The sequence below is a fragment of the Canis lupus genome, chromosome 22 (genome assembly GCF_048164855.1).
Source record: "Canis lupus baileyi chromosome 22, mCanLup2.hap1, whole genome shotgun sequence".
Taxonomy (NCBI): Eukaryota; Metazoa; Chordata; class Mammalia; order Carnivora; family Canidae; genus Canis; species Canis lupus.
Window position 1 is genome coordinate 48,681,506 of NC_132859.1, and position 27,371 is coordinate 48,708,876.

At 46.0% G+C, this 27,371-nt stretch overlaps 1 protein-coding gene across 1 annotated transcript in view; it reads left to right on the forward strand.

The window, feature by feature from the left end:
- TRIM71 (tripartite motif containing 71) overlaps positions 1-27,371 on the forward strand; it is a 71,802-nt gene that overhangs the window by 21,479 nt on the left and 22,952 nt on the right. The window contains exon 2 of the mRNA XM_072793493.1: positions 27,186-27,353. Coding sequence (XP_072649594.1) covers positions 27,186-27,353 — 168 coding nt within the window. The remainder of the gene's footprint in view (positions 1-27,185; positions 27,354-27,371) is intronic.

Consider the following 27,371-nt stretch of genomic DNA (forward strand, 5'->3'; position numbering starts at 1 on the left):
TCATCCAGGGCTGCTCTCCAGTGCCCATGGTGGTGGAAACACTGGAGACTGGGAACTAGACCCACAAAACAAAAGGCTTGCAAAGATGTAGGAATCCCTGGGGGCAAAGAGGATGGAAGCTGAAAGCAGCTGTTCATTCTCAGCTGGTTCTCAGGTCTCCCCACATCTTTCATTTGGCTGGGAGTCTCCTGCTGCCACACCAGGGTGGCAGCTTTCCCTCCTGCCTCTTTTTATGTCTCCCCCATAAAGCACTTAGCTCTTTCATAAATCAGCACTGATGTCTTTGGCACACTCTAGCAGGTTGGTAAGGGTTTGCTTAGAGTTACTCACAGGTACAGATCTTTCCTTACAGCAGTGGGTACCAGGTAACAGAGCATTATTATATGAGGTTTTAAGCCAATTGTATGAATTGTGGATTAATCATGTGAACTCGCCCAGCCCTTTGAGGGAATAAAGCACCTTGGGGTCTTTAAGAGGTTTCTGGGACATGTTGCCTACCAGCTATATGACCTGGGCAAAACTTCACATTCCACCATCTGTGAAGTGGAGACAGGACTATGGCTCATTAGGTTGTGCTTTTGAAATGTGATGATACAGGGAAGCGTTCAGCCGGGTGCCTGACCTATTGTATCCATCCATTTGGCAAGTGTACATGGAGAATCAGCATTGCAGTCAGTGAAATGCGGCCCCTTCCTCATGTGACAAATGAATGTGCTGACAACCAAACAGATTTGCTTAGGGTCTGCCCCCTCCCACACTGGGCTTCCGAGAGCCTTAGCTCAGGTTGCTCTCTGTACGGGGCTCTGTCCTTTTCTTTGTAGTTGTGATAGGACATACTGTGGAAGTAATGTGTTTGGGTGTAATTTTTTTAAGAGTGGCAAAGAGCAAAGTGCCACTTACTCTCATGAGTGACCTCATGCAAGGTAGTGGATTTCTGCATTGGTTTCCCTATGTGTTAAATAGGGATAGGTTCATTCCTATATGCACAGATCTGAAATGCTTGTGTTTTGACAGTTGTACACCTTGGGGTAGGGTGTGGTCCTCTGCCCTCTTGATTCTACAGGATGGAGGAATCTTGCCAAGGGAGTTTCACAAGGTCAGGCCCATAAACTTTATCATTTCTCCAGAAGTCAGCTGGTCTGTTGCTCACTTCTGTCCCTGATACCACTCATCTTCTCTGGAGGGATAGGCACTTGAGTCCTGGGAGGGTGTCTCTCCAAAGAAACAGGAGATGGTTTTTGCTGATTCTTTGCATCCCCGTTCACCATTTCATATTTCTAAATAATTTGCTTATTTCATCGCTTCTTTTGGGAAATGAGGCTCCAGAATACACTTCACTTAATCCGTGCGTAGGAGCCTGAGGTCCCTTTTCCCTTGCCAGGCAGTCCTTAAATACTGATGTCCTTTTCCTTTGTGCCCCTTAGCCACTGGTCATGGTAGGTTGCATGAAACCTGGGCCTGGGGCCAAACCAAGGTGCCTGGTGGAGGAGCCCCTGGGACTCAAAGTTGCAAGAAAACCCAGAGCCAGGTTGGCGCTCCTGCCCCTTCTAGTTACACCAAGCCCCACTAGAAATGCCAGAGCCCACTTAACATGGGGTGCACATCCCTGCCTCCATCAGAGAGTTCCCTGCAACTACAGTGTCTGGGTTTGAGAAAGGGTTAAGATGCTTTTTAAAAATTTCAAGGATTCTCCTTGTTTTAGGAATTGATCTCTTAGTGATCCTGGCCCTGGGCAGTCAAGAGGGGCCTTAAACAAAGAGCTGGGGCAGAGAGGGTGGTAAGCATGATATGTGCAAACTTAAATTTGTTTGTTTATTTCATGAGAGACACCTACAGAGAGGCAGAGACCTAGGCAGAGGGAGAAGCAGGCTCCATGCAGGGAGCCCGAAGCGCACAACAGGATCACACCCTGAGCCAAAGGCAGACCCTTAACTGCTGAGCCACCCAGGCATCAGGTGTCTCTGTACAACCTTCCTCATTCATTCATTCAATCATTCATTCAAAAGATTTTATTTATTCATGAGAGACACGAGAGAGACAGAGACACAGGCAGAGGGAGAAGCAGGCTCCATGCAGGGAGCACGATGCGGGACTTGATCCGGGGACTCCAGGATCACGCCCTGGGCCCAGGGCAGGTGCTCAACCGCTGAGCCACCCAGGGATCCCGTACAACTTAAATTTAAAAGCTGTAAAAAAAAAAAAATAAAAAAATAAAAAAAAATAAAAGCTGTATATTAGAAAGTAGACCTCTGTTTGGATGGATATGGTCAGAAGGAACCAGATCTTGTGGAGCTACCATGAAATCTTGGTGATTAAACATGCTTTTATAGGGAAGGCAGAGCTGAGTCCTTTTACCTTCCTTAGATTATAAACTTGGTATTGTGATCCCCTCCCACCACTAATTTGTTAACAGCATGGTTAGAGGCAGGAGCCTGAAAAGAACTGGGGGCCCGAGTTCTAATCTTTTTTTTTTCTCTCCCCTCCCCTCCCCTCCCCTCCCCTCCCCTCCCCTCCCCTCCCCTCCCCTCTTGTTTTCTTTTCTTTTTTTTTTATTCCCCCCCGAATTCTAATCCTTATTCCTACATTAACTTGTGCCTGTTTCACTTGGATAAACAGGCCTCCTTCCCTTCCACTTTGTTGTCTAGTGGAATTGGCAGAGTTGAGTGCATGGGTTGCAGATTCTGTACCTTTTTATTTTTTTTTATTTTTTTTTGATTCTGTACCTTTTTAAAATCTCTAACATGTATACTTCCTTCCCAGAAAAATGTGTACACTGACAGTTTTCCACTCAAATTGAGGGTTGCTCCCATCTAGTTAAGATTTTGTGACTCAGGGCAGCCAGGGTAGCTCAGCAGTGTAGTGCCACCTGCAGCCCGGGGTGTGATCCTGGAGACTCACGTCGGGCTCCCTGCATGGAGCCTGCTTCTCCCTCTGCCTGTGTCTCTGCCTCTCTCTGTGTGTCTCTCATGAATAAATAAATAAAATATTAAAAAAAAAAGATTTTATGACTCAAAGCACTTTTGGTGGGGGAATGTCTCCGGTGCCTTTCAAAAGCAGGATAGTCCTTCTGTTATCATGAATTTTAAAAAGCAGAACAAAACCACACCCAGCCTGGATGGTTTCAGATTGAGCCAGTGGTGGTGAAGCCTTCCAGTCTTCTGTATTCGTGCTGCTTTGGAGGAAGAGGTACACTGGGGCAGAATGGTGTTGAGGGAGTTCTGAGCTTGTTTATTTATTTTTTATCTTTTTATTTTTTTTAATTTTTATTTATTTATGATAGTCACACACACACACACACACACACACACACACAGAGAGAGAGAGAGAGAGGCGCAGAGACATACAGAGGGAGAAGCAGGCTCCATGCACTGGGAGCCCGAAGTGGGATTCGATCCCGGGTCTCCAGGATCTCGCCCTGGGCCAAAGGCAGACGCTAAACAGCCGCGCCACCCAGGGATCCCTGAGCTTGTTTAAAATGCCAGCTGTGTGGCAAATCTGGGGTTTGTATATGAGAAAGTAGGGATTAAAGAGGGAAATTTGCATCATTAATTAATAATGCAAATTTTTGCATGCACTTCTGAAAGCAAGCAGGCTTTGGGAGGGAGAAAAGCTAAGAGGAAAGCTGTCTCCCAAAGGATTTTTGTAAGGCATTTCCCTTCCCCCTCCTCTTGTGTTTGACCTATTTATGTACTTTCAGAGTGTTGATGTCATAGCATTTCAAAGGGATATTGTATGTCTTGACTGGTAACTTCTTTTAAGTAGGCCTAAAATATCCCCTTCTCCATTAATGATCAGCATGGTTCCCTGTAGTAATGGAAATTGTCATAGAATGTAGTACTCCTCCAGATGCCTGGGGTCATTCCCCCCCCCCCCCCAATTCTGGGCCTTCCTTGGCAATAAGCAAGTGTAGCCAGCAAGTAAATATAACTTATAAGGAAAACTAGCTTGTGTAGATTAATATTCTTTGGGCTTCATAAAGATGTGTTTTAGGATGAAATAACTGCAAACAAGTTCAGAGAAAACTTTGCTAACCAGAGTATCTTTTAACCTGTTTATTAGTCAGGATTTTGTAGGGAAACCATTCCCTGCCCCATCCATCCGCCTGTTTCTCTTGTGGGATTAATCATTTCCTTTTGACCTTGTGCTCTGCCCCTAACATGTTGCATTGATCAAATCCCGAAATCTCAAGTTCTTTCTCCACCCCCACCAACAACCCTGTTCACCTCAGAAAAACCTGAGGTGTGAGGGGGAAGGGGCGTAAATAAAAAACACTATTTATCTCTTTCAAATTATTTTTATTTTTTAATTAAAAATATTTTTATTATTTTATTTTTAAAAAGATTTTATTTATTTATTCACAAGAGACACACAGAGAGAAACAGAGACATAGGCAGAGGGAGAAGCAGGCTCCATGCACGGAGCCTGATGTGGGACTCCAGGATCACGCCCTGAGCTGAAGGCAGACCCTCAACCACTGAACCACCCAGGCGTCCCTCAAATTAATTAATTAATTAATTAATTAATTAATTTATTTACTTACTTATTTATTTTAGGATTATTTATTTGTTTATTCATAGAGACAGAGACAGAAGCAGAGACACAGGCAGAGGGAGAAGCAGACTCCATGCAGAGAGCCCTACGTGGGACTCGATCCCCAGTCTCCAGGATCACGCCCTGGGCTGCAGGCGGCGCTGCTCCACCGGGGCTGCCCCCCTCAAATTATTTTTAAAAGCTATTGTCCCCACCTTACTTTTTTTTTTTTAAGTGGAACTTTTGTGAAACAGACCTTTAAAAAAAAGTTCCCTTTCTCAAAATGTGATTGGAAATGTCACTATTTCAGGTCAGTATATTTTAAAACCTTGTTTGACAGTGTTTCTTGGGGGCAAAGAGAGAAGTTCTTTTTGAGATGGGTGTCGTTTCCCTCCCCACCCCCACTCCTAGTTGGAATGGAATACAATTGATAATAGAGATGAATACAGTTAGTAATAGAGCTGATGTAATTAGCAAAAGAGCTGAGTCAATGACAAGCATATGCAGAATTGACCGAATGCCTTCCTCCTCAACTTAATACACTCAGCTAAAAATGTAAAGTGTTTGAAGTCTAGTGTTATCCACACCTTCTGACTAGTAATGATAATAGAGCTGACAGCTTTGGAAGGGATGGGTTTAAAGTAAGACTCCTTATGTGCCAGCTATAAAAAAAAATTTACTTTTTGGAATTTAAGGATTTCAGGGTAGCAAAATGTGTGTGTGTGGGTGTGTGTGTGTGAAAGAGAAGAGTATATCAAAGTTGCAAAATAAAAAGAAAAGCTCCTTTTACCATGCAGGCATAATAGAACAGCTAATTTCTTTTGGGGGAGTGAGTGAGGAATGTTCTGTCCACTTCTCACTTTCAAGAGACTGTTGAGCAGGAGAGAGAGTGCCTGGAACCTTCCTGCTGGAATATGCCCGAGGGAACCTATAACAACAAAGGCTCTGTATTGGACCAGCTGCCACCTTGGTCCAGCTGTTTTACAATTGGCCCTGACTCTAGGACTAAATTGATCACAGGTCCCCTGGGGGTAGTGGTAGCCTTTGGATTGTGGGGCCATGAGTGAAATTAGGGACAGGGACAGTGTTGTGGCCTAAACTGGAGCCCCCGGGGGTCACATCCTGGGGAAGGACATGGAGATCATGTTCTTCCCTCTGACCAGAGTGGGGTGGGGGTAGGATAAATAGGCTTTTCCAGCTTCACCAAGTGTCCACTTCTGAGTTATGCCTGATGGAGTTGTATAGAAATTTGAGGTATTAGGGGCAAGATGAGTGGTTGGAATAAATGCACTGAAGAAGAGGGCTCTCTAAGAGTTCAGAGGAGGGTGGGGTCCCTAAGCATATGTTTGGCTAGAGGTTTCATCAACTAGGTTCATTTTAAGATGCCTTGGCAGTTACTGTTGTGAAGTCTGGCATGTTGGGGCACCTGGGTGGCTCAGACGGTTAAGTGTCCAACTCTTGATTTCAGCTCAGGTAAGGATCTCGGGCTTATGAGATGTAGCACCACAGCATGGAGCCTGTTTAAGATTCTCCCTCTCCCTCTGCTCCTCCTCCCCCCTAAAATAAAATTGAGGAATTTATTCCTGACTCCTAGGCAATAGGGGAGCCATCAAGGTACATTAAGTTTGGGAATCAGTTATCTGGTACACAGATAAAAATGCCACAGGCTTTATGAGATCCTAGCATGGTAGATGGAAGTTTACAGAGGTGAGATTTTCAAAGCAGTAGGGTAGAGAGTGTTGTTACTGTTAAAGCCTGGTGGTTTCTGTGTTAACTCTGGAGTCAGGCTCTATCTACCACTCTCTGCTTGTATTCTCGAGCAAGTAACTATCTATGCTTCCATCTCTTCATCTGTAAAAAGATAATAATAGCTACCCCATAATGTTGTGATCAGGATAAGTGACCTTAAAGCATACCTAGAAAAACATTTGTTATTATTCAACTTTTTCTGGGTCTGACGAAGCTTGAGTAAAAGAACCTCAGGGGAGAGAGCCGTATGCTTCATTTAAGCTTCCTGTTTGCCCTGTGGGGAAACCTAGAAATAGAATTGTTGATCATCTTTTTTTTTTTTAAGATTTATTTATTCAGAGAGAGCGAGAGAGGCAGAGACACGGGCAGAGGGAAAAGCTGGCTCCCCACAAGGAGCCCGATGTGGGACTCGATCTCGGATCCTGGGATCAACACCCTGAGCCGAAGGCAGACGCTCAACCAGTGAGCCACTCAGGGAGGAATCCCGAGAATTGCTGATCATCTTAACCCAGAGATAAATATTACCATTTTGATATATGTCATTCTTGCTAATATGGCTTAAAAGAAGGTATGGACATTTCTGGATTGCCTGAGTGGCTCAGTCAGTTAAGTGTCCAACACTTTATCTCATGGTTGTGAGATGGATTGTGAGACAGAGCCCCGTGTTGGGCCCTGTGCTCAGCTTGGGATCTGCTTGAGCTTCTCCCTCTCCCTCTACCCACCCCCACAACCACTCACAAATGCGTGTTCTCTCTCAAGAAAAAGAAAAAGGGGGCAGCCCCAGTGGCGCAGCGGTTTAGACTCTGGCCCGGGGTGTGATCCTGGAGATCCGGGATCGAGTCCCACGTTGGGCTTCCTGCATGGAGCCTGCTTCTCCCTCTGCCCGTGTCTCTGCCTCTCTCGCTCTCTCTGAATAAATAAATCTTAAAAAAAAAAAAACAAGAAAAAAGAAGTAGAAAAAGGTATTCTTTCATTTCCCAACAACTAAGTTCATATTGTAAATAACTTGTATTTTGTTCTTTTTTATTGGGTGTTGTTACTTAATATGAATTGTAATTAAATGTGTAATTTATCTTAAGATATTTTAAGGATGTGAAGGAAATTTGCAATCTCATTAAGTCCTAAGTAACTACATAAACACACCCCAGTTTGGCATAGGAAAAAAAACACAGTAGTATTCTCTGACATCCAGGCACATTCAGGTACACTTCTATAAGGTTTAATTAGCAAGGAATACTTGTACCTATTTTTCTTCCTTTACACAGATAGACTAGAATACTATGTATATAACTCCTTGCTTACTTTTTTGCATAGTGATGTATTTTGGAGATAATTCCATGGGTGCAGAGCATCTCGTTCTTTTTCATGGTTGCCCAGTAATCTTTGTTTTTTAACATTTTAAAAAAGATTCTTCTTTCTTTATTTATTTCATGAGAGACGGAGAGGCAGACACAGGCAGAAGGAGAGGCAGGCTCCATGCAGGGAGCCCTGTGTGGTACTCAATTCCGGGATCATGCCCTACGCGAAGGCAGACGCCCAACCCCTGAGCCACCCAGTGGTCCCTTACATTATCACTCTTCTTAATTATTTATCCAGTCATATTAATGGACATTTGGTTTACTTCTCATCACAAATATGGTGTCATAAATCATCTGTATTTTCAAGGAAATGCCTCGTTCTTACCTGGATGGCTTGAACATAGATCTGTCCTAAAGCTTGCAAAGGTTCTTGTTTACTGGAGAAAGGATGCCCTCTTTTTTTCCTGAGAAGAAATGGAGGTTATAGCTTTTCCTGAGATCACATTGGGTCAGTGGTGAGAAGTAAGATTATAGAGTTCTGGGCCACAGCAGGTCAAATCTAGAGTTCTGTGTTGTTGTTTTTAATAAGATTTTATTTCTGAGAGACACAGAGAGGCAGAGACATAGGCATAGGGAGAAGTAGGCTCCATGCAGGGAGCCCGATGTGGACTTGATCCGAGATCCTGGGATCACACCGAGCCAAAGGCAGATGCTCCACCGCTGAGCCACCCAGGCGTCCCAGATCTAGAGTTCTGGTTTTTTTTTTTTTTTTAAGCTTTTAAAATTTGTATTTATTTGAGAGAGAGTGAGTGAGCGAGAGAACACAGGGAGGGGCAGAGGGAGAGGGAGAAGCTGACTCTGTTGAGCAGGGAGCCTAATGCAGAGCTCCATCATCCTAGGATTCGGAGATCGTGTGACCTGAGCTGAAGGCATATGTTTAACAGACTGAGCCACCCAGGTGCCCCTGGAGTTCTTTTTTGTCAAAAGTGTGTGGCGAGATGGTGGCTTAGGGAAACCCATGGAAAGATTCCTTAGGGTTAACCCCTTTGGAAGCTTACTGGGGATTTGCATTTTCCCCCTTCCTTTTTTTTTTTTTTTAATTTTTATTTACTTAGGATAGTCACACACACACAGAGAGAGAGGCAGAGACACAGGCAGAGAGAGAAGCAGGCTCCATGCACCGGGAGCCCGACGTGGGATTCGATCCTGAGTCTCCAGGATCGCGCCCTGGGCCAAAGGCAGGCGCCAAACCGCTGCACCACCCAGGGATCCCTTCCCCCTTCCTTTTTAATGAGTTTATTTGAGTTTGTTTTCTACCACATTCTCCTGGATAGTTACTTCTGGATAGTTACTTCTGGAGGACCACCTGGTTTATAGACCTCGGAAAGACATGGAAAGATGCTTCTGGACACTTAATACTCACTGTGTTGAGGCCCTGAGAGGTAATAACTAGCTTTTGGGGTTTGGGGAACCGTAATTTCCCTCTGGCTTTCCCTTTGTGGCTGCTGCCTGACCATGGATGGCTTTGGAATGCAACCCTGGATTCAATTTTGACAGTTTGAGGAAGGAAACTAGAATATCCTATTCCATCTTGGTAGGGTTTACTCAAGGAGGAAGGAAGGCATTAACTGAAGAAAATCTGTAGCTCTCAGCTCTTAACTCCTTAAAATGCTGTTTTATCTTCAATAGATAAACTAAATTCTTTTATCAATTGTTTGTCATGAATCTGTAGGTGGAGCAAGTCTTTCATCCTACTTGTTATTGGAGGCAGGATCTCCAAGGTGGCTCCCTCATCTGGCCTGGGTTCTAACCCCTTTATGTGGCCTGGGCTCCTCACAGTGTGGCCACTGGTTCTGAGACTGTTCTGGGCACTCGAAAGCATTGGCTGTCCCTCTGCTGTTTCATAGTCTGACTTTCACATCTCACTGGGCAAGGCAGGTTCAGACTGGACACAAGCATAGTGGAAACAGACTCCATATGTTGGCGTGAAGAGCAGCAGCAAAGGTACAGATATGGGGTCGCTGCAGAGGTGGGGTGAGGCCAGAGCTCTCAGGCAGAGAGAACAGCAAGTATAATACACCTGTGTTAAAGGAACGCCAAGGATCCTGGATGGCCCTGCCAAACCTCATACGCAGAGTGGCCCCCGGGAGTGCAGTGGCCTCTGGGAGTGCCATGCAGCTTTGCTGAGCATCCCCGGGGGTCTGTCTGACTTGATGGAAAGCGCTCTCGCTCTCTCTTGCTCTCTGGAGCAGGGAAGGGCCCAGTCCCAAGCCTCCCGGCAGTCTGAAAAGTGGTGGCCTGTGCAGGAATGTCTGGGGACAGGGATTCTGCACAGGGCCTTGTGCCAGGATAAAGGTTGCTGCTCAGGGAAAGTGGTTTGGGGGACACCGCGGACAGGCCCTGCCTGAGAGGGGCAGTGGCCTCAGAGGGACCTCAGATCTACCAGGGGAGGGAAGTGGGGGATGCTGAGCAGCCTAGGCTGGCCTAGCAGGGGCTCAGTGCTGAGCAGGTGTCTTGATATTAACCTGTGGTATTGGCAGCACACAGTGCTAAGGATGCACGGCCAGAGGTTGGGGACACTGGCCATTTTTTAATTTCTTATTTTTTTAAAGATTTTATTTATTTATTCATGAGAGACAGAGAGAAAGAGGCAGAGACACAGGCAGAGGGCGAAGCAGGCTCCATGCAGGGAGCCTGACATGGGATTTGATCCAGGGACTCCAGGATCATGCCCTGGGCCGAAGGCAGGCGCCAAACCGCTGAGCCACCCAGGGATCCCCACACTGGCCCTTTCTAACAGCCTCATCCTGAGCAGTGCCTGCGGTTCCATCTCCACTTTGAAAGGTAGAGTGAGAAGGTATCTTGCTTTTCCCTTAACAGCGTTCTTTGTCTGGAACTTCCTCCCACCCATTTCTGTTACACTTTTAGGCTGAAGTCTCAGACTTCCCTTCTTTCAGGAAGTCCGCTGGGATTCTATGCTGGGCCCAGTGTTTCCTGGTTTTCTCCCCTCCGTAATGTAATAGCACGTGTTCCTCCTAGTGGACTGAAACCCCTTTGAGGACAAGGGTGCAGTGCTGAGCACCGTGTGCGTCCTGGGAATTCATGGTAAATGTGGAATGCAGGTGGGGGTAGAAAGAGGCTAGTGTGATTGGTCACATGTGGAGGGCAGAGTCTGGCCCCAGAGGCAAGCCCCACGGCCCCACACAAAATTGGAGACCTCCACAGGTCTGTTGTTGCCCAATACGCTTATTGCAATCTCCAATTCCAAGAGACTGGAATCTCTCACATTCTTTTCAGTGGGCCAACAAAAACAACAGCCCTGACCCAAAGGCCATTTGCGTGGCTGTTCAGCATTCCCAGTCCTGCCTTACAGATGTACTCCTAGAGTTCCAAGTAAGCTGCCCTGTTATGTACTGCCTGGCCCCCACAGGGGCAGGCTGCAGGCTGCCGTCCCTGTCCTGTGTAGGACTGCTGGTCCGTGTTTGCTTCCTGCACCTTTTCTCATGACTTGGAAACTACCAACTATGAGATAAGATGTACAATGCCCATTTTATGGGTAGGAATAGAGAGCTCAGTGAGCCAGCCTAACCTACAGAACTGCAGGAGGCAGGGCCACGTGGACATTTGAACCTAGGTTTTTGACTCCTCCATATGAAATGGCCCCCGTGTATGTGCCCAGCTCTCCTTCCACGTCCCCAAGGATATCTCTGCCTCTCTCTCTCTGTCTCATGAATTTAAAAAACAAAACTTAAACAGCACACTTGATATAAGGGTATTGTGGCCTCAGAGACTGATTCAGGAGACTCCAGCCTGAGTGCAGGCCAAGTAGAAGAGCCCTCTCTGAATAAAACAGAGGAAGCCCAACACCCAGGGAAGGAAGTGTTGGGAGACCAGGAGGCCCAGGCCCCTCACAGCTGACCATTAGGCAACAGGCTAGCCTGAGCCTCCCAGGTCAGTTTCTTATGGAGAAGGTAGTTTTAGTTCAGTGGGATTCATGTGGCTGAAGGAAAAACCCACATGGGCCAGAACTTCAAAACATGAATTTGAGGATCAGTTGCAGCCAGTTACAGTTGACCCTTGAACAACACAGATCTGAACTGCATGGGTCCATTTGATACGTTTTTTCCTCCCAATAAATATTGTACAGTACTATATTTTCCCTTATGATTCCCTTAATAACATTTTCTCTCCATCTTTGTTTTTTTCCATCTTTGTTGTAAAAACATAGTATAAATTTTTTTTTCAATTTTTATTTATTTATGATAGTCACAGCAAGAGAGAGAGAGAGAGAGAGAGAGAGGCAGAGACCTAGTAGGCAGAGGGAGAAGCAGGCTCCATGTACCGGGAGCCCGACGTGGGATTTGATCCCGGGTCTCCAGGATCGCGCCCTGGGCCAAAGGCAGGCGCTAAACTGCTGCGCCACCCAGGGATCCCAAAAACATAGTATAATATGATACATATAAATATAAAATATGCGTTCATCAACTGTATGATCTGTAAGGCTGCTGGTGAACAGTAGGCTCTGTTGGTAGTTAAGCTTTTGAGGAGCCATAAGTGGTAGGTGGAATTTCAACTGCGGGAGGTCGGCACCCTTAAACTCCATGTTTTTCAAGGGTGACCTGTATTTAGAGTTCTCCTGCCTCATAGCTCACGTTTTCCTGGTACATAGGTGCTAGCCAGAATAGGAGGGACTTGCAAAAAAAAAAAAACCCCAAAACCCAACAGCATAAGGTTTGATGAAGTTAGGAATTTCAGGACCAAGTAGAGACCAACTGAAGGGCTATTCTTTTCCCTTATGTTCCTCCTGAAGCTTTAGATGACATAACTGATACCCCTGATTGTTTAAGATTTTACTTATTCATGAGAGACAGAGAGGCAGAGACATAGGCAGAGGGAGAAGCAGGTTCCCCACAGGAAGCCCGATGCGGGACTCCCAGAAGTCAGATGTTCAACCTCTGAGCCCCCCAGGCATCCCTGTTTTATTTACTTTTTTAAGATTTTATTTATTTGAGAGAGAGCAGGAACAGGGAGGGGCAGAGGGAGAAGAGAAGCAGATTCCCCGCTAAGCAAGGGCTCCATCCCTGGGCCCGGGGTTCAGGACTTGAGCCAAGGGCAGATACTTCACCCCTTGAGCCACCCAGGCACCCCCAGAGCACAGCTGTTTCAAATCCCGTGCACACTTGTGGGAAAGAGGGGTGAGTTCTGAGGGACGAGGGCTTCCGTTTCTGGCCCTGGTTTGGCAGCTGGCTCACTCCCTTGCACTTGTAGGCTTATCCCTATTTGTCCCCTGTGGTTCCAGCACACTCTGGGCAGTCTACACTGTGCCTCCTCACTTAAAACAGGAATCCAACTTTCTTCTTCCCTTTGGACCAGTTCCTGCTGGTTTGCCTAGGCTCTTTGTCTCACCCTTTCAAGAGCTTCTTTTCTGTTCTCCACACCCTTCTTTTAAAGGCCTTGAAATGTTAATGTCTCAGTCTGAAATGTCTGCTTGTCTTGTTTAACTAGCTTTCCTGTCCCTGCCCTACCTGTGCCCTGCCAGACTCCAGAGGTCACTGATAGGAGATCTCCAAGGGGAGACCTGCCCCCGGAACTGCAAGGATGGCAGAAACTGCCCCCGGCTGCTGTTCTGGTGGCTACCAGCCTGGGTGGCTGGAGGGGAGGCTCTTTACAGTTGGTCTCCTGGCTTGGCCTGGCTCTGGCTAGCCAGTGCCCCTGTGGCATTTGTCTATGGGACCTGTTTTCCTATTGTTGGAAAGGAAGGAATGGGCGACTTAAATTAATTGCCTCACAAGCTGCTAACATGTAAAAGTTTTTTTTTAAAGACTTTATTTTATCGGGATCCCTGGGTGGCGCAGCGGTTTGGCGCCTGCCTTTGGCTCAGGGCGTGATCCTAGAGACCTGGGATCGAATCCCACATCGGGCTCCTGGTGCATGGAGCCTGCTTCTCCCTCTGCCTGTGTCTCTGCCTCTCTCTCTCTCTCTCTGTGACTATCATAAATAAAAAAAAAAAAAAATTAAAGACTTTATTTTATCAATTCATTCATTTGAGACAGAGGCAGAGACACAGGCAGAGGGAGAAGCAGGCTTCCTTCCTGCTAGGAGCCCAAGGCAGAACTCCTCCCAGGACCCCAGGATCATGACCTGAGCCAAAGGCAGATGCTCAACCACTGAGCCACCCAGGTGTCCCATGTGAAGCGTTTAAAAAGTAAATCCAGGGCAGCCCAGGTGGCTCATCTGTTTAGCGCCATCGTCAGCCCAGGGCCTGATCCTGGAGATCCGGGATCGAGTCCCACGTCAGACTCCCTGCATGGAGCCTGCTTCTCTCTCTCTCTCTCTCTCATAAATAAATAAGTAAAAATTAAAAAAAAAATAAAAAGGAAATCCATTCCTGACACAACTCAGGTCTTCTCGTGTGCCCTCCCCCTCTGCTGTGGCACTAGAGAACTGTCTTAAGCCCCCTTTTGCTCTCCTGCTTTTACTCAGAGGAAGCTGTTGAGAAAGGTTCCTGTGGTGTGCTGGTGGGGGAAGGAGGAGGTGCCATGAATACTGTCTGGCTGTTTTTCATATTGAATGCCTGTCTTTTTTTTTTTTTTTCTTTCTTTTTTAAGATTTATTTATTGGTCCATGAAAGAGACAGAGAGGGAGGCAGAGACACAGGCAGAGGGAGAAGCAGGGTCCATGCAGGAAGCCCCACGTGGGACTCGATCCTGGATCCCAGGATCACGCCTTAAGTGGAAGACAGATGCTCAACTGTTGAGCCACCGAGGCGTCCCTGAATGCCTGTCTTGTTGGGGACCTTGTGAAGAAGGGTGCTGCCAGGCATGTGCACCATAGCCTCCTGTTGGGGAGTGGGCACTTACTGGAAGGCAGAGAACTTACAGGCTGTCCACTGCTTTCTTGATTGGTCTCTTTCTCAGTTTGTTTTTTTTATTTTTTAAGATTTTATTTACCCATTTTTTAGGGGGGGAGGGGAAGAGGGAGGGGGAGAACCTTAAGCAGATGCCCCATGGAAGGCAGAGCCTGGAACACAGGGCTTGATCCTACATTTTGGAGAGCATGACTTGAGCCAAAACCAAGAGACTGGGCTACCCAATACCTGGCTGCAAACAAGTCCAGATTAAAACAATTTCTACAGCAATTAAATACTTGGTTGAGGGACTCCTGGATGGCTCAGGGGTTGTGTCTCTGAGAGATGCCTGTGTCTCTGAGAGATACGCAGAAAGAGAGAGGCAGAGACCTAGGCAGAGGGAGAAGCAGGCTCCACGCAGGAAGCCCGATGTGGGACTCGATCCTGGGACTCCAGGATCATGCCCTGAGCCGAAGGCAGACGCTCAACCCCTGAGCCATCCAGGAGTCCCCAAAAATAAAATCTTTAAAAAATATAAATACTTGGTTGACGTCTGGATTTGGAGGCATTGCTTATTAGGGAACTGCTCTTAAAATTGTCAGTGGATGTGACCTCGAACCTTGGGCCATTAGGAAAGCTAGAGTTGGACCTTTTTTACCCAGGTCGGAGTAATAAATGTAGGAGTCCAGCTACTCAGGAATATAAAACTTGCTGGAATGGGAAAAGAAAGTGTTCATTTTGTTTTGTTGGGTGGAGAAAATATGGCTAGTAATATTTAAAAACCCTTTTTGTTATTACCCGAGTCTTTGTTTCGACTGTCCCTCACTGGGACACTTTTCTCCAGGTGATGAGTGCGCTTTCTTGCTTAAAATTCACCTGTCCATGTGATCTGAGCCACAGAGGCAATTGAAACCCCTTTTGCTAGTTTAGGGAGTGAAAAGGTTTCAGGTGCACAATGTTGCCCGCTGTTTAAGAGGTGAGGACTGAGTTACATGGCCACCTACGGAGTCTGGCCATTTTATTAAGTCAGCCCGCAGCACCACCTACTCTGGTCCAGAACACAACAGATTAAAACTCTGCCTTTTGTGACCTTGGAGGCAACAGGAAAGCTGTGCATCTATGTCAAAATCTATCTTTTCATGTCTGGTTTAAAAATCTGTAATTTACGTGGGCAATGATCTCAGTGTTGGAACAAATCTCTTTTATTTGCTGCTGGAAGCTGCCTGGGCCACTCATTAGTACATCAGAGGTCAGATGCATGCCGGGGCGGCAGCTGGGACACTGATGATTTCATACGGCTTTGTATGAGTGCCGATGGCCTGTGGCGCTGTAAATCGGGCTCAGAGTTCTAATTTTTTCAAAACCTCACGGGAGTTAGTCCAACACTTCTTGTGAGATAGAACTTAAGATAATATTTATAGTGGAGGGCAAAGGAAAAATAATAACTAATGGGAACATTGTGGAAAGAATGATAGTAACCTATTAAAGTAAATTATGTGGGGCTGTCAGAGCAACTCATTCATGAGCTCCATGAGTATATCTGTCAGGTCCGTAGCCAGGATGAGTGCCTCACCACTGAGTCAGGGCTCCAAATCCCCCCACATCATGGCCACACTAGGTCATTGGTGGGAGGGTTTCTCCCCTCACTTTTTTTTGAGGCATAATTTACATAAAATAAACATAATTGTACATTTTGAATTTTGACAATTATATACTTCTGTAACACCCCTTTTGTCAGCTTCTCTTGATATTTTCACCTTAGTTTTGCCTTCGTTGTAAGTGAAATCATGCAGTATATTTTAATTTTTTAAACAATAGTTTTTATTAAAGTCTTAGAAATATTCGCATTTTATAACTTAATAAAAACTGAAATTCTCTGTATCATACTTTAATACCTAGTTTGTCCCTTTAAAAAAAAGATTTTTTTTTTATATTTTAAGTTGTTATTTTAATTCCACTTAACATAAAGTGTTTATTTTCAAGTGTACAATGCAGTGATTCAACACTTCCATACATGACTTGGTGCTCATCACAGCAAGTGCACTCCTTAAATAGTATATTTTTTTATTTTGGCTTTTTCCAGCAATTATAATCCTTTCAAATAAATGAGTCTGAAAAATTGTGCAGATATTACCATAGTCTGTTTCTCTGATATGGAAGTTTTGTTTCGGCTTTTGAAGTGGAACAATTTTTAAGTAACTCCAGTTTTATTTAAGTCAACAAGTTTATTAAAAACTGTTTGGTAGGCAGTAGTCCAAAGCACAAGTCTCGGGGCACCTGGGTGGCTCAGCGCCCAACTCTTGATTTCAGCTCAGGTCATGATCTTAGGGTTTGTTAGGTCTGTGCTGGGCATGGAGCTTGCTTAAGATACTCTCCTTCTCCCTCTACCCTTCCCCTTGTCTAAAAAAAATAAAAATACAATTCTGGCATGTTCTTGGCATGTTCTCCCCACCCCCACCCCCCTTCATACTTGGATAGAGAGCACTTGTGGGGCCTGGAGGGGCAGAGGGAGAGGAAGGAGAAGCTGATTCTTTAATGAGCGGGGAGCCTGACGCCTGGCTCAATTCCAAGACTTTAGGATCATGATCGAACCAAAGGCAGATGCTTCACTGGCTGAGCCACCCAGGCACCCCACAGTTCTGGCATGTTCTAAAATGTCCCTTGGTGTCATGTAATATAACTTGATCTATTGAAGGAGCCCCCAAGCACAAGTGGGTCACTTGCAAGTGACAAGAATATACTCCTTGACTGTGGGCCTTTGTTAAAGCCTTCAGGGAGTATGAGAGGAACTCCAGGCCATGGGCGTAAACTCTGCTGGTCTTGGTGTGGCTATGGTCAGCAGGGAATGTGCCTTAGGCTGCATAGGTTGGGCAAAGATAACAAGGCTCCAGCCTGAAAACCAGAGTCTGACCAGGAGACTAATGAATAAATAGTCCAGTAATCAAGGGAGCTCTCACAGGTTGGGTTCCCTAGGGGCAGACGCTGGAGAAGGAGTTTATCAGCAGCTGTGAGAGGCAGGAGGAAGCAAGATGGAAGCAGGCCTACCAAGGGTGGGACTGTCATGCCCTCACTGCCACCTGTGCCACCTGCTGCAAAGCCTGACTGGAATAGGAGGGATAGAGAGCTGTTAGTATAGGGAGGATGTTTCAGGTAACAGAAACCGTTTGAAAGAGGCTTAGCTGCTCACCCCCAGAGTTGCTATGTATATTGTCTCACACATAGTGTTTTGTGACATCATGATTAATACCTTAAAAAAATTAGAGGTGTGGAGACACGTGGGTGGCTCAGTAGTAGAGTGTCTGCCTTAGGCCCAGGGTGTGATCCTGGGGTCCTGGGATGGAGTCCCATGTTGGGCTCCCCACAGGGAGCCTGCTTCTCCCTCTGCCTGTGTCTCTGCTTTCTCGGTCTCTCATGAATAAATAAATAAAATCTTTTAAAAAAATAAATAAAATTAGGGACACCTGGCTGGCTCAGTCAATGGAGCATGCGACTCTTGATCTCGAGATTGTGTTTGAGCCCCACATTGGTGGTAGAGATTATTTAAATCTTTTCTAAAAAGAGAGGGGAAAAAACTAAATGTGTCTTTTTGTGACTTCAAAGGTTCTGAGAACTGCGGACTGTAGCTCAGTGTGGGAGGTATGGACCTTATGCAGGCTGGTTTTCCTCCAAATCCCTGTGCCTCCTTCCCACCTCAGCTCTGCCCTGAGAGCTCACCTGGAGGGTTTGCCCAGCCCTGTCAAAACCACAGCTCTCTGAGTAGGGTCCAAAACGTGGCCTGTATCATCATTTTTTGCCTCTGACAGCCCCCCCCCCCTTTAAAGATTTTATTTATTTATTCATGAGAGTCCGAGGGAGAGAGAGAGAGGGAGGGAGAGAGGCAGAGAAGCAGGCTCCACGCAGGGAGCCCGACGTGGGACTCGATCCCGGGTCTCCAGGATCACACCCCAGGCTGCAGGCGGTGCCAAACCGCTGAGCCACCCGGGCTGCCCCTGACAGGCCCTTTCTTGTCACGTTTACTGCTGTACCCTCAGCTTTAAATAAGAGGTGGCCGTCATAAGAATTTGTGAACGTATTTTGTCTGTGACTGACAAAACTGGAAGGCGTTGTGTGCTGTGCTGCCCAGGGTGTCATTGTTCTCTGGGGTTTCCATCGTTGAGAACCCTTGATAGAGGAGGGGTTTTCTTCCAGGATGAACTCAAAAAGTCCCTTTCATACTTTTTAATCTAACATTTCTGGGGACCATAAATTGAGGTTTTGTTTGTTTGTTTTAATCTGCAGGTGGGACGCCTGGGTGGCTTAGCGGTTAAGCATCTGCCTTCGACTCAGGGCATGATCCTGGAGTCCCGGGATCGAGTTCCGCGTCGGGTTCCTTGTATGGAGACTGTTTCTCCCTCTTTCTAGGTCTCTGCCTCTCTCATGAATAAATAAAATATTTTTTAAAAAACCCCCATCTGCACGTAAGCCCAGCCAAATTCAAGCACTCAATTTGAAAGCAGAATTACTCATCTAATTTTCTTTTTATTCGGTTTTTACCTTTATTTTCATTTTAAAGATTTTATTTATTTATTGATGAGAAACACACAGAGGCAGAGACCTAGGCAGAGGGAGAAGCAGGCTCCCTGCGAGGGACTCTATCCCAATCCTGGATCCTGGGACCTCGCCCCGAGCCAAAGGCAGACGCTCAACCACTGAGCCTCCTAAGTGTCCCTGGTTTTTAGCTTTAAAAGGGTAATGGTTCTGTTTTTGTATATATCAGTATCAAAAGCTGTGTGCTCAGGGAGTGTCCTTCTAGGGAGAAGGAATGGTATATGTGAGGGCTCTGAGACCAGGGAATAATGTGGCAGCGTTGTTAGGATAGAAAATGGGGACCTGTATACCTGGCTCTGGGGCTTTGGAACCTGGTTCTCACCAGCAGGAAAGCAGGTGATGGGAGGGGGTTGGGAAGGATCTATTAAAGGGTTGGGTAACCTTGTGAGCTGGGCCCTGTTTGGTGGTAGTTTGCTGGTGTTGGAAAGAGAGGGTTCAGTGTCCATTGGAAGTGTGAAGTTTTCTCAAAAAAAAAAAATAGGGAAGGGAGGGGCCCCTGGCTGGGCTCAGAGGAGCATGCAACTTTTGACCTCAGGATTGTGAGTTCTAGCCCCACCTTGAAGATAAGTTTGGCTTTAAAAGGCGGGTTGGGGACAGAACATCAATATATGGCTTTTGGAGGGTAGCACAGAAACCTCAAGTGAAAAGCACATGGCTTTTCAGGGTCTTCAAAGTAATGTGTCTCTGTTGGCACCAAACCCCAGCCTGAAGCTGTTAGAGTTTAATGACATTCCTCTCTGTTTTTAACCCTTCTTTATAAAATTTGTCCTATCCATGCCAAGCCTAAAATTTTGGTCTGGAGCTGAGTAGGTTCCTGTGACCTCAGTTTGGGCTGTTCTTGGACACTCCACTCCACCACCAGGTAGTTCTGACTCTTTCTTAGTTTAGCTTAGGAATGAATCTTGCTCAACTACTGGCCAGATAGGCAGTCCAAATCCAGATAGACAATACCCTAAGTCCTTGCATTCAGATGTTCCTCGACATGTAAGATTTCTGATTTTAGACAGTTAATATTGTGTACGTATATTAAGTAACAATGCCACAAAATAATGAATATTAGTGTTTCTCATGTGAAGTGCATGAACTCTCACACTAAATGCTATAGGTAAAAGTCATAAATCATTTTCATGCCTGTTTGGGTTTTGCTGCCAAATAGCTTATATAAACACTGGGTTTCCAGAGCCTGTTGATTTGGGAATTGCAGAAAGGGCATTGTGGGTTTGCATATGGATCCCCAATGTTTGCTTCACATGGTGTTCGAACAATATTCTCTGGGACTGATAAGTGTTGTTTTTATTCTTTTTTTTAAAGATTTTATTTATTTATTCATGAGAATACACAGAGAGGAGAGAGAGAGAGGCAGAGACCCAAGCAGAGGGAGAAGCAGGCTCCATGCAGGGAGCCTGACGTGGAACTCTATCCTGGAACTCTATCCCGGGTCTCCAGGATCACGCCCTGGGCTGAAGGCGGTGCCAAACCGCTGAGCCACCCTGGCTGCCCTGTTGTTTTTATTCTTAACACCTCTTTCCATGTACATTGCCTCAGACCCTTTCTGCTATCCACCTCCAAAGACACCCCCAACTAGCAGCCCCACTGTCCCCATGCCTTTGTGTTTGGGAACCATCTCCTTACCAACCACTGAGGATACAAAACACAAGGCTTGCTTTATTGCTGCTCCTCTGAGCTGGTTCTTTTTAGTCTCAGTGTCCACTGAAGCCTTCTAGCCAAGCAGAAATGGACTTTAACTCCCAATCCCAACATTGACCATCTCATCTGGTGTCCCCCTGCTGGCTTTTTGTGTATGTTTGATCCTGTCAGGAACAGAAACTGGGCCTTGACAACCTTTTTTCACCTGTGTGGAGGTTGATGAGATTTAAAGTTAGTAAGTTCGAAAATCTTTGTTATTCACCCTCGCAAGTATATTTTTCTTCTCATACTTCAAGTGATGTAGCAATCTTATATATATTGCCAAATTGGAATAGAGGTGTATAAAGAACAAGGGTAATGCAACATAGCATTGCTTGTGATTTTTTTTTTTTTAAAACCAGGAAATGGCTTTAAAAGTCTTAGCAGGTACGAATTAAATAAGTTGTGGTACATCCACAGGCAACATACCATGCAGCCATTTATAAAACAGGCAGCTTGACCCAGAACATTCTCCAAGTAAATATAGTTAAGTGAAAAAGGCTGACAAAATATATTCCTATTTGTGTCTTTTTAAAAATTTACATATGGGCAGCCTGGGTGGCTCAGTGGTTTATCACCTGCGTTCAGCCCAGGGTATGATCTGGAGTCCCGGGATCGAGTCCCACGTCGGGCTCCCTGCATGGAGCCTGCTTCTCTCTGCCTGTGTCTCTGCCTCTCTCTCTGTGTGTGTCTCTCATGAATAAATAAAAAATTTTTAAAAATTTACATATGCATAGAATGTAACATATTTTTAGATGGTTACATAAAAAAGAAACAAGTGAGAAATTGGGAGATTTTATTTTTTATTTTTTTTTTTTTATTTATTTATTTTTTTTTTAATTTTTTATTTATTTATGATAGTCAGAGAGAGAGAGAGAGAGAGAGAGAGAGAGGCAGAGACACAGGCAGAGGGAGAAGCAGGCTCCATGCACCGGGAGCCCGACGTGGGATTCGATCCGGGGTCTCCAGGATCGCGCCCTGGGCCAAAGGCAGGCGCCAAACCGCTGCGCCACCCAGGGATCCCTAAATTGGGAGATTTTAAAAACTATTTGTAAAAAAAAAAAAACTTTGTACTTACATCGTTTTGCACTAAAAATGCATATGTGTTCCCTAGTATTTTTTTTTTTAAGATTTTATTTTTATGTCATTTCTACACCAATGTGGGGCTAGAACTCCTAATCCCGAGATCAAGAGTTGCATGCCCTACCAATTGAGCCAGCCAGGCACCCTCCTAAAACTTTTTTTTTTATTTTTTATTTATTTATGATAGTCATCACACACACACACACACACACACACACACACACACAGGCGCAGAGACACAGGCAGAGGGAGAAGCAGGCTCCATGCACCGGGAGCCCGACGTGGGATTCGATCCCGGGTCTCCAGGATCGCGCCCTGGGCCAAAGGCAGGCGCCAATCTGCTGCGCCACCCAGGGATCCCCTAAAACATTTTTTTAAATGCTTCAGCACACGCCCCGCCCCGGCCACATTAACTCATCCTCAGCTATGATTCTGCCGATTTGAGGTGGTGGTAGTGATTGTGCGTGCAGCTGGTAGAGATTCTTTCGTTCCCCTCTTCTCCATGGCCCCCAGGTCACAGCTCTGTATCAGCACGTGGCCAGAGATGCAGGGGGGACTCCAGATTTGAACTTGGTTTTGGAGCATTGGCATTCTGTATATTTTCCCTAAATCATGTAAAAGCTGGTTTTGAGGTTATTGAATAGGCTTAGTTTCAGACTGGCTCGACTCTACTCCTTGAAGTTGGTTTAATTTTTTTTTTTTTTTAATAGCATGCAGGGTGGCTTATGCAGGTAAGGCTTTTGGTTGTCACCCGCCATCCTCCAATTCATTTCTGTAGTGGGAGGCTTAGAACCCCCTTTGCGTGCGTGGTGACCTCCTTTTGTTCAGGCCTGAGTTTGTGGGAGGCCATATGTCCCCAGTTGTTTTAAGGGATGTGAAAGAAATCTCCAATGTAAATGTACAGCAGTTGATACATTTCGGTTTGTTGGGGCATTTCGATGAGGAGTAGCCCCTCCATCCTTTCAGTTTACATTCTTTAGTGATGTGGTTAGTTGTATTTTAAACTGGAAGCTCATTCTTTCAGATGCACGGTGCTCTAATAGGAGTCCCCTGGGTGTGTGTGTGTTTTCTTTGTTTCATCTCAGGTAGTATAAAAAGTAGATTCCAGAAACACATACACAGTCTTGTTCATTAATAAAGCACTTTATTTAGATCCTGGCTAAGGTAAACCTGCCTGCTTGGTATTTTTATTTATTTATTTTTTCTTTAACCTCCCTCCTTCCTCTCCTGCTGGGCCCACATTCCTAGGTCTTTGTCTCTGCCTGGTATTTTAGAAATTATGGGAGAGGAAGGCAGTGGGTGGGGCTTTCTGAAAGCTGGGGGCAGGGAAGAGGGTGGTCACTTGGAAGGTCAGAGGTCAGCCTGCTCCTTTCAGCTGGGGCAGCCAGATTGTCGCCAAGCAAAGGAGGAGGGGGGGATGGAGGGGGGCGTGTTGTGCATCTGCCTGGGAAGCCCCAAACAGGCAGCTCCAGGCCCTGGAATTCCTGCCGCCAGAGGACCACTCCTTCCCCAGCTTTCCGGAGCTGCAGTTCATGGCCTCTGCCACATTTCTAGCCCTTTGGAGGACGTGGGTTCCAGTTTTTTCATTTAAAATAATCTTCCAGGGATCCCTGGGTGGTGCAGCAGTTTAGCGCCTGCCTTTGGCCCAGGGTGCAATCCTGGAGACCCGGGATAGAATCCCACGGTGCATGGAGCCTGCTTCTCCATCTGCCTATGTCTCTGCCTCTCTCTCTCTCTCTCTCTCTCTCTCTCTCTCTCTCTGTGTGTGACTATCATAAATAAATCAAAATTAAAAAAAAAAAAATCTTCCAGGATGCCTGGGTGGCTCAGCATATGAGCATCTGCCTTTGGCTCAGGATGTGATCCCAGAGTTCTGGGATCCTGGACTTCTGGGATCCCGGAGTTCTGGGATCCCGGAGTTCTGGGATCGAGTTCCCGCACGGGAAGCCTGTGTGTGTCTCATGAATAAATAATCTTTAATAAATAAACAAATAATCTTCCAGCTATTTCAGAGAGAATTGCACCCACGTGCACCCTTACCTATTATCTGTGTTATCACAGGCTCTAAAATTGTGGGTTTTTGACCTTAGAAATTGCACGTAGATGATGTGGAGTTTCTAAGTAGAACTTGAAATCTTCCCAAAGGTTTATGCCAGCTTTAGCTAGACGGTGTATAAAAATTGGCCATATTTTCAGTTTTAGGGCCTTTTTATTTAAAAAGTTCATCGTTTATTCATTATAAGCACTACTGGGACTATGCTGTTTTACTCACCCATAGCTTTTTATTATCAACTATGTGGGTGTCCCCTAGCACCTCTGTGATGACCCTGTTGTCCTCCTGGAACTGCAGAGTACTGGCACCTCCAAAATTACAGTGTGATAATGTTGTAAGTGTTCTAGGCACTTAGAGCTGCATCAATCCTCTGTGAAGTGATGCCAGGCAGGATTGCATCCAGAGGACCCCACTGCCCACTTTGGAGATATCTGGGCTCTCAGGGATAGGTATTGAGAGTGGCCCAGTGCCAGGGGCTGTGGGTACCCTGTTGCTACCTGTTATGACCAGGATTTCTTTTCTGGCTACTTCCTCTGCAGAATGCTTTAAAACTTAACTATTTGCAAGGTATCTCCTATGTACAACATCATCCAGGCTCTGGATTATAAAAACCTAAAACCTGGAAAAATTACCGTTGTCCCTTGTAGTTACACAATTGGTGCCTGGCTTCCTTGCTTAGCCTAGGATTATTTTAAAGCCTTTTGGTTTCTGGTGTTGGGTTCCTGAGAATAGGGTTCCTGGGATTTTATGGATGAAAGTGGTCTCCTGAGGCACCTAGCCAGAACCCTTGTGTTTCATATATGAGACAAACTCAGTCAGGTGATTGGATAGATGGCTTCGTGGCCAGATGGTGCCAAGCTGGGGCTAACAGCCTCAGGTTCTTCCCACTCACTGTATAAGTGAGAGTGGTTATGCTTGCACAGATGGAAACATGAGGTTGAGTTGTTGAAACGGGAGCAGGGGTTGCTTTAGCACCACATTATGAAAAGAGACTAAGAATTTCTCCTAAGCTTTTCCAGTTTAGCATTGAAAGTTAGCTTGAGAATTTTAGCTTTATCAGATTAGAAAGATTAGATCATCTCTAAAAGGTGAACCTATTTTAAAATGCTATTGGTCATGGGGCCCCTGGGTGGCTCAGTTGGTTAAGCATACGACTCTTGATTTCAGCTCAGGTCATGATCTCAGGGTCATGGGATCTAGCCCAGCAGCAGGCCGGATCTGGGCTGAGTGTGGAGCTTGCCTAAGATCCTCTCCCTCCCCCAAACACTATTGGTCTTGAAGGCAAATTACCATCCCCAAATTTCAGTCTCCCAAGGTTCCTGGGGAAGCACTGCATTGGACAAAGGGTCCGAGTCCAGTCACAAACCTGGTCCCATTTCCCTCCTATAAAACAGGGTCCATAAAACTTTTCCATATCAGAACCATTTCTTAGAAATAGGAACATCATATCCTAAATCTTCCCCCTATTTGTGAATCCAAAAGTTCCAGAGAATTAGACTAACCCATGCAGGATCACTTTGAATGCCCTGAACCCTGAGTGGAGTAGGCCTGCTTCCCTGACTGAGCTCTGAGTTTCTTCTTTTTTCTTCTTTTTTTTTTTTTAAGATTTTATTTATTTATTAATGAGAGACCCAGAGAGAGAGAGAGGCAGAGACACAGGCAGAGGGAGAAGCAGGCTCCCTGAAAGGACCCCCATGTGGGACTCGATCCCGTGACTCCAGGATCAGGCCCTGGGCCGAAAGCAGGCACCCAACCCCTGAGCCACCCAGGTGTCCCTGAGTTTATTTTCTAGTGGACACGCTCTCTTCCAATGTGTTGGTTAGTTAATAAGATAATGTAAATGGGGAGCACCTGGGTCACTCAGCTGGTTGGACGTCTGTCTCTTGGTTTGGGCTCACGTTGTGATCTCACTTCGTTGCGGCTCTGCTCAATGAGGAATCTGCTTGAGATTCTCTCCCCACTCATTTATTTGAGCTAGCATATGCTTTCAAATAAATAAATCTTTAAAATAACCTGAAGAGAAGAGATGCAACATTCTCACTTCTACCCAGGGCCCTTTCTGTGTGGGTCTTCCTGTTGGAAACATTGGAGCCCTCCTTCCCCATCTCTGTGTCCTGTAACACTGTCTGCTCCTGGGCCAGGGTGAGCTCCTCTACTGTGCGACATGGAATCACCTTGCCTCAAGTCTCCCATACAGGACTTATTCCACCTTACTGAGTTAAGGTGCTTAGTGCTCTGGTGAAGAGCTGGTGTCAGGCATATCTTGGAACCAGCTCTCCACAAGGCTTATGTTGGCCCCCCACTTCTGCCCTTGCTTGCTGTGTGGCCCTAAGACGACATGACCTCTTGTCTTCCTCTGGGGATTAAGCATATTCTGTATAGGAAAACTGCCCCTTGGACACCGCTTCTCTGCCTGTTGCATGTTGGTTGGCTTTTGCTCACACCCAGGTATACCAGCAGCAAATTTAAGCCCTGCTCTTGAAAGCAGTCCAGCAAACATTTACAGAGAGTGGTGCTAAGTGCTCTGCTCTGGAGGGATGCAACCAGACTGGCACAGTTTCTGTGCCAAGGAGCTTTCACTCTTAAGAGCTTCTCATTTATCAGCAGGTGGAGGTTGTGCCAACCCTTCTGCCTCCCAGCATGCTGGGCCCCAGGAAATACAGAACATCACATAAAGCGGTCTGTCAGCATGGGCTGCCTCTCAGGGTCAACTCCTTGGAACGACTTGGCAGGAAGAAGAAAGACAAGAAGCTGGCTGACCTTACCACTAGCTTTTTGCCTTCTTTCCAGAAGCTTAAGCCTGTAGCTTGAGTGCCTGGGAGAACCATGGTTTGCACTTTGCACTAATCTCCTTGATTGGAGGGTGGCTGCACGCTGTGGTGTGAGGGTGATTAATACTGGCTCCTAACCTCCTTTCACAGAATCAGACACGGGTGGCAAGACAGATTTTTCTGGTGTATTCTTTCATTTGGGCCACCAATCTCAGACCAGGGAAATATAACCTTAAAACTTTTCTAGGTAATTAATGGGAGATATAGGGAAAATCTCTTATGCCAGGAGAATTGTTTTGTTTCCTCTTTGCCTTTGGAGTGTCTCAGTTATAGGTCTGAACGAAACTGGAGTGGATAGAGGAATTGGTTATTTTTTTCTTTGATTTTTGGGGCAGAGGGGGTGGGAAGGAGGGCATGCTGTGCTCACATTGAAGTGCTCCCTATTTCTGTAGGGGTGTGTTTGTTAAATTGGAAGCAGTTGGCTGAGGCTCTGGAATCCACAGAGCACCCCCATGGCTGCCCCCCCCCCCACTAGTCCCAAATCTCTGATTAATAATGCCTGTCTCCTCTCTGGTCCGCAGGTGCTGCACCTGTACTGTGACACTTGTTCAGTGCCCATCTGTCGTGAGTGCACAATGGGCCGGCATGGGGGCCACAGCTTCATCTACCTCCAGGAGGCGCTGCAGGACTCGCGGGCACTTACCATCCAGCTGCTGGCTGACGCACAGCAGGGCCGCCAGGCAATCCAGGTCAGTGTTTCTCTGCCT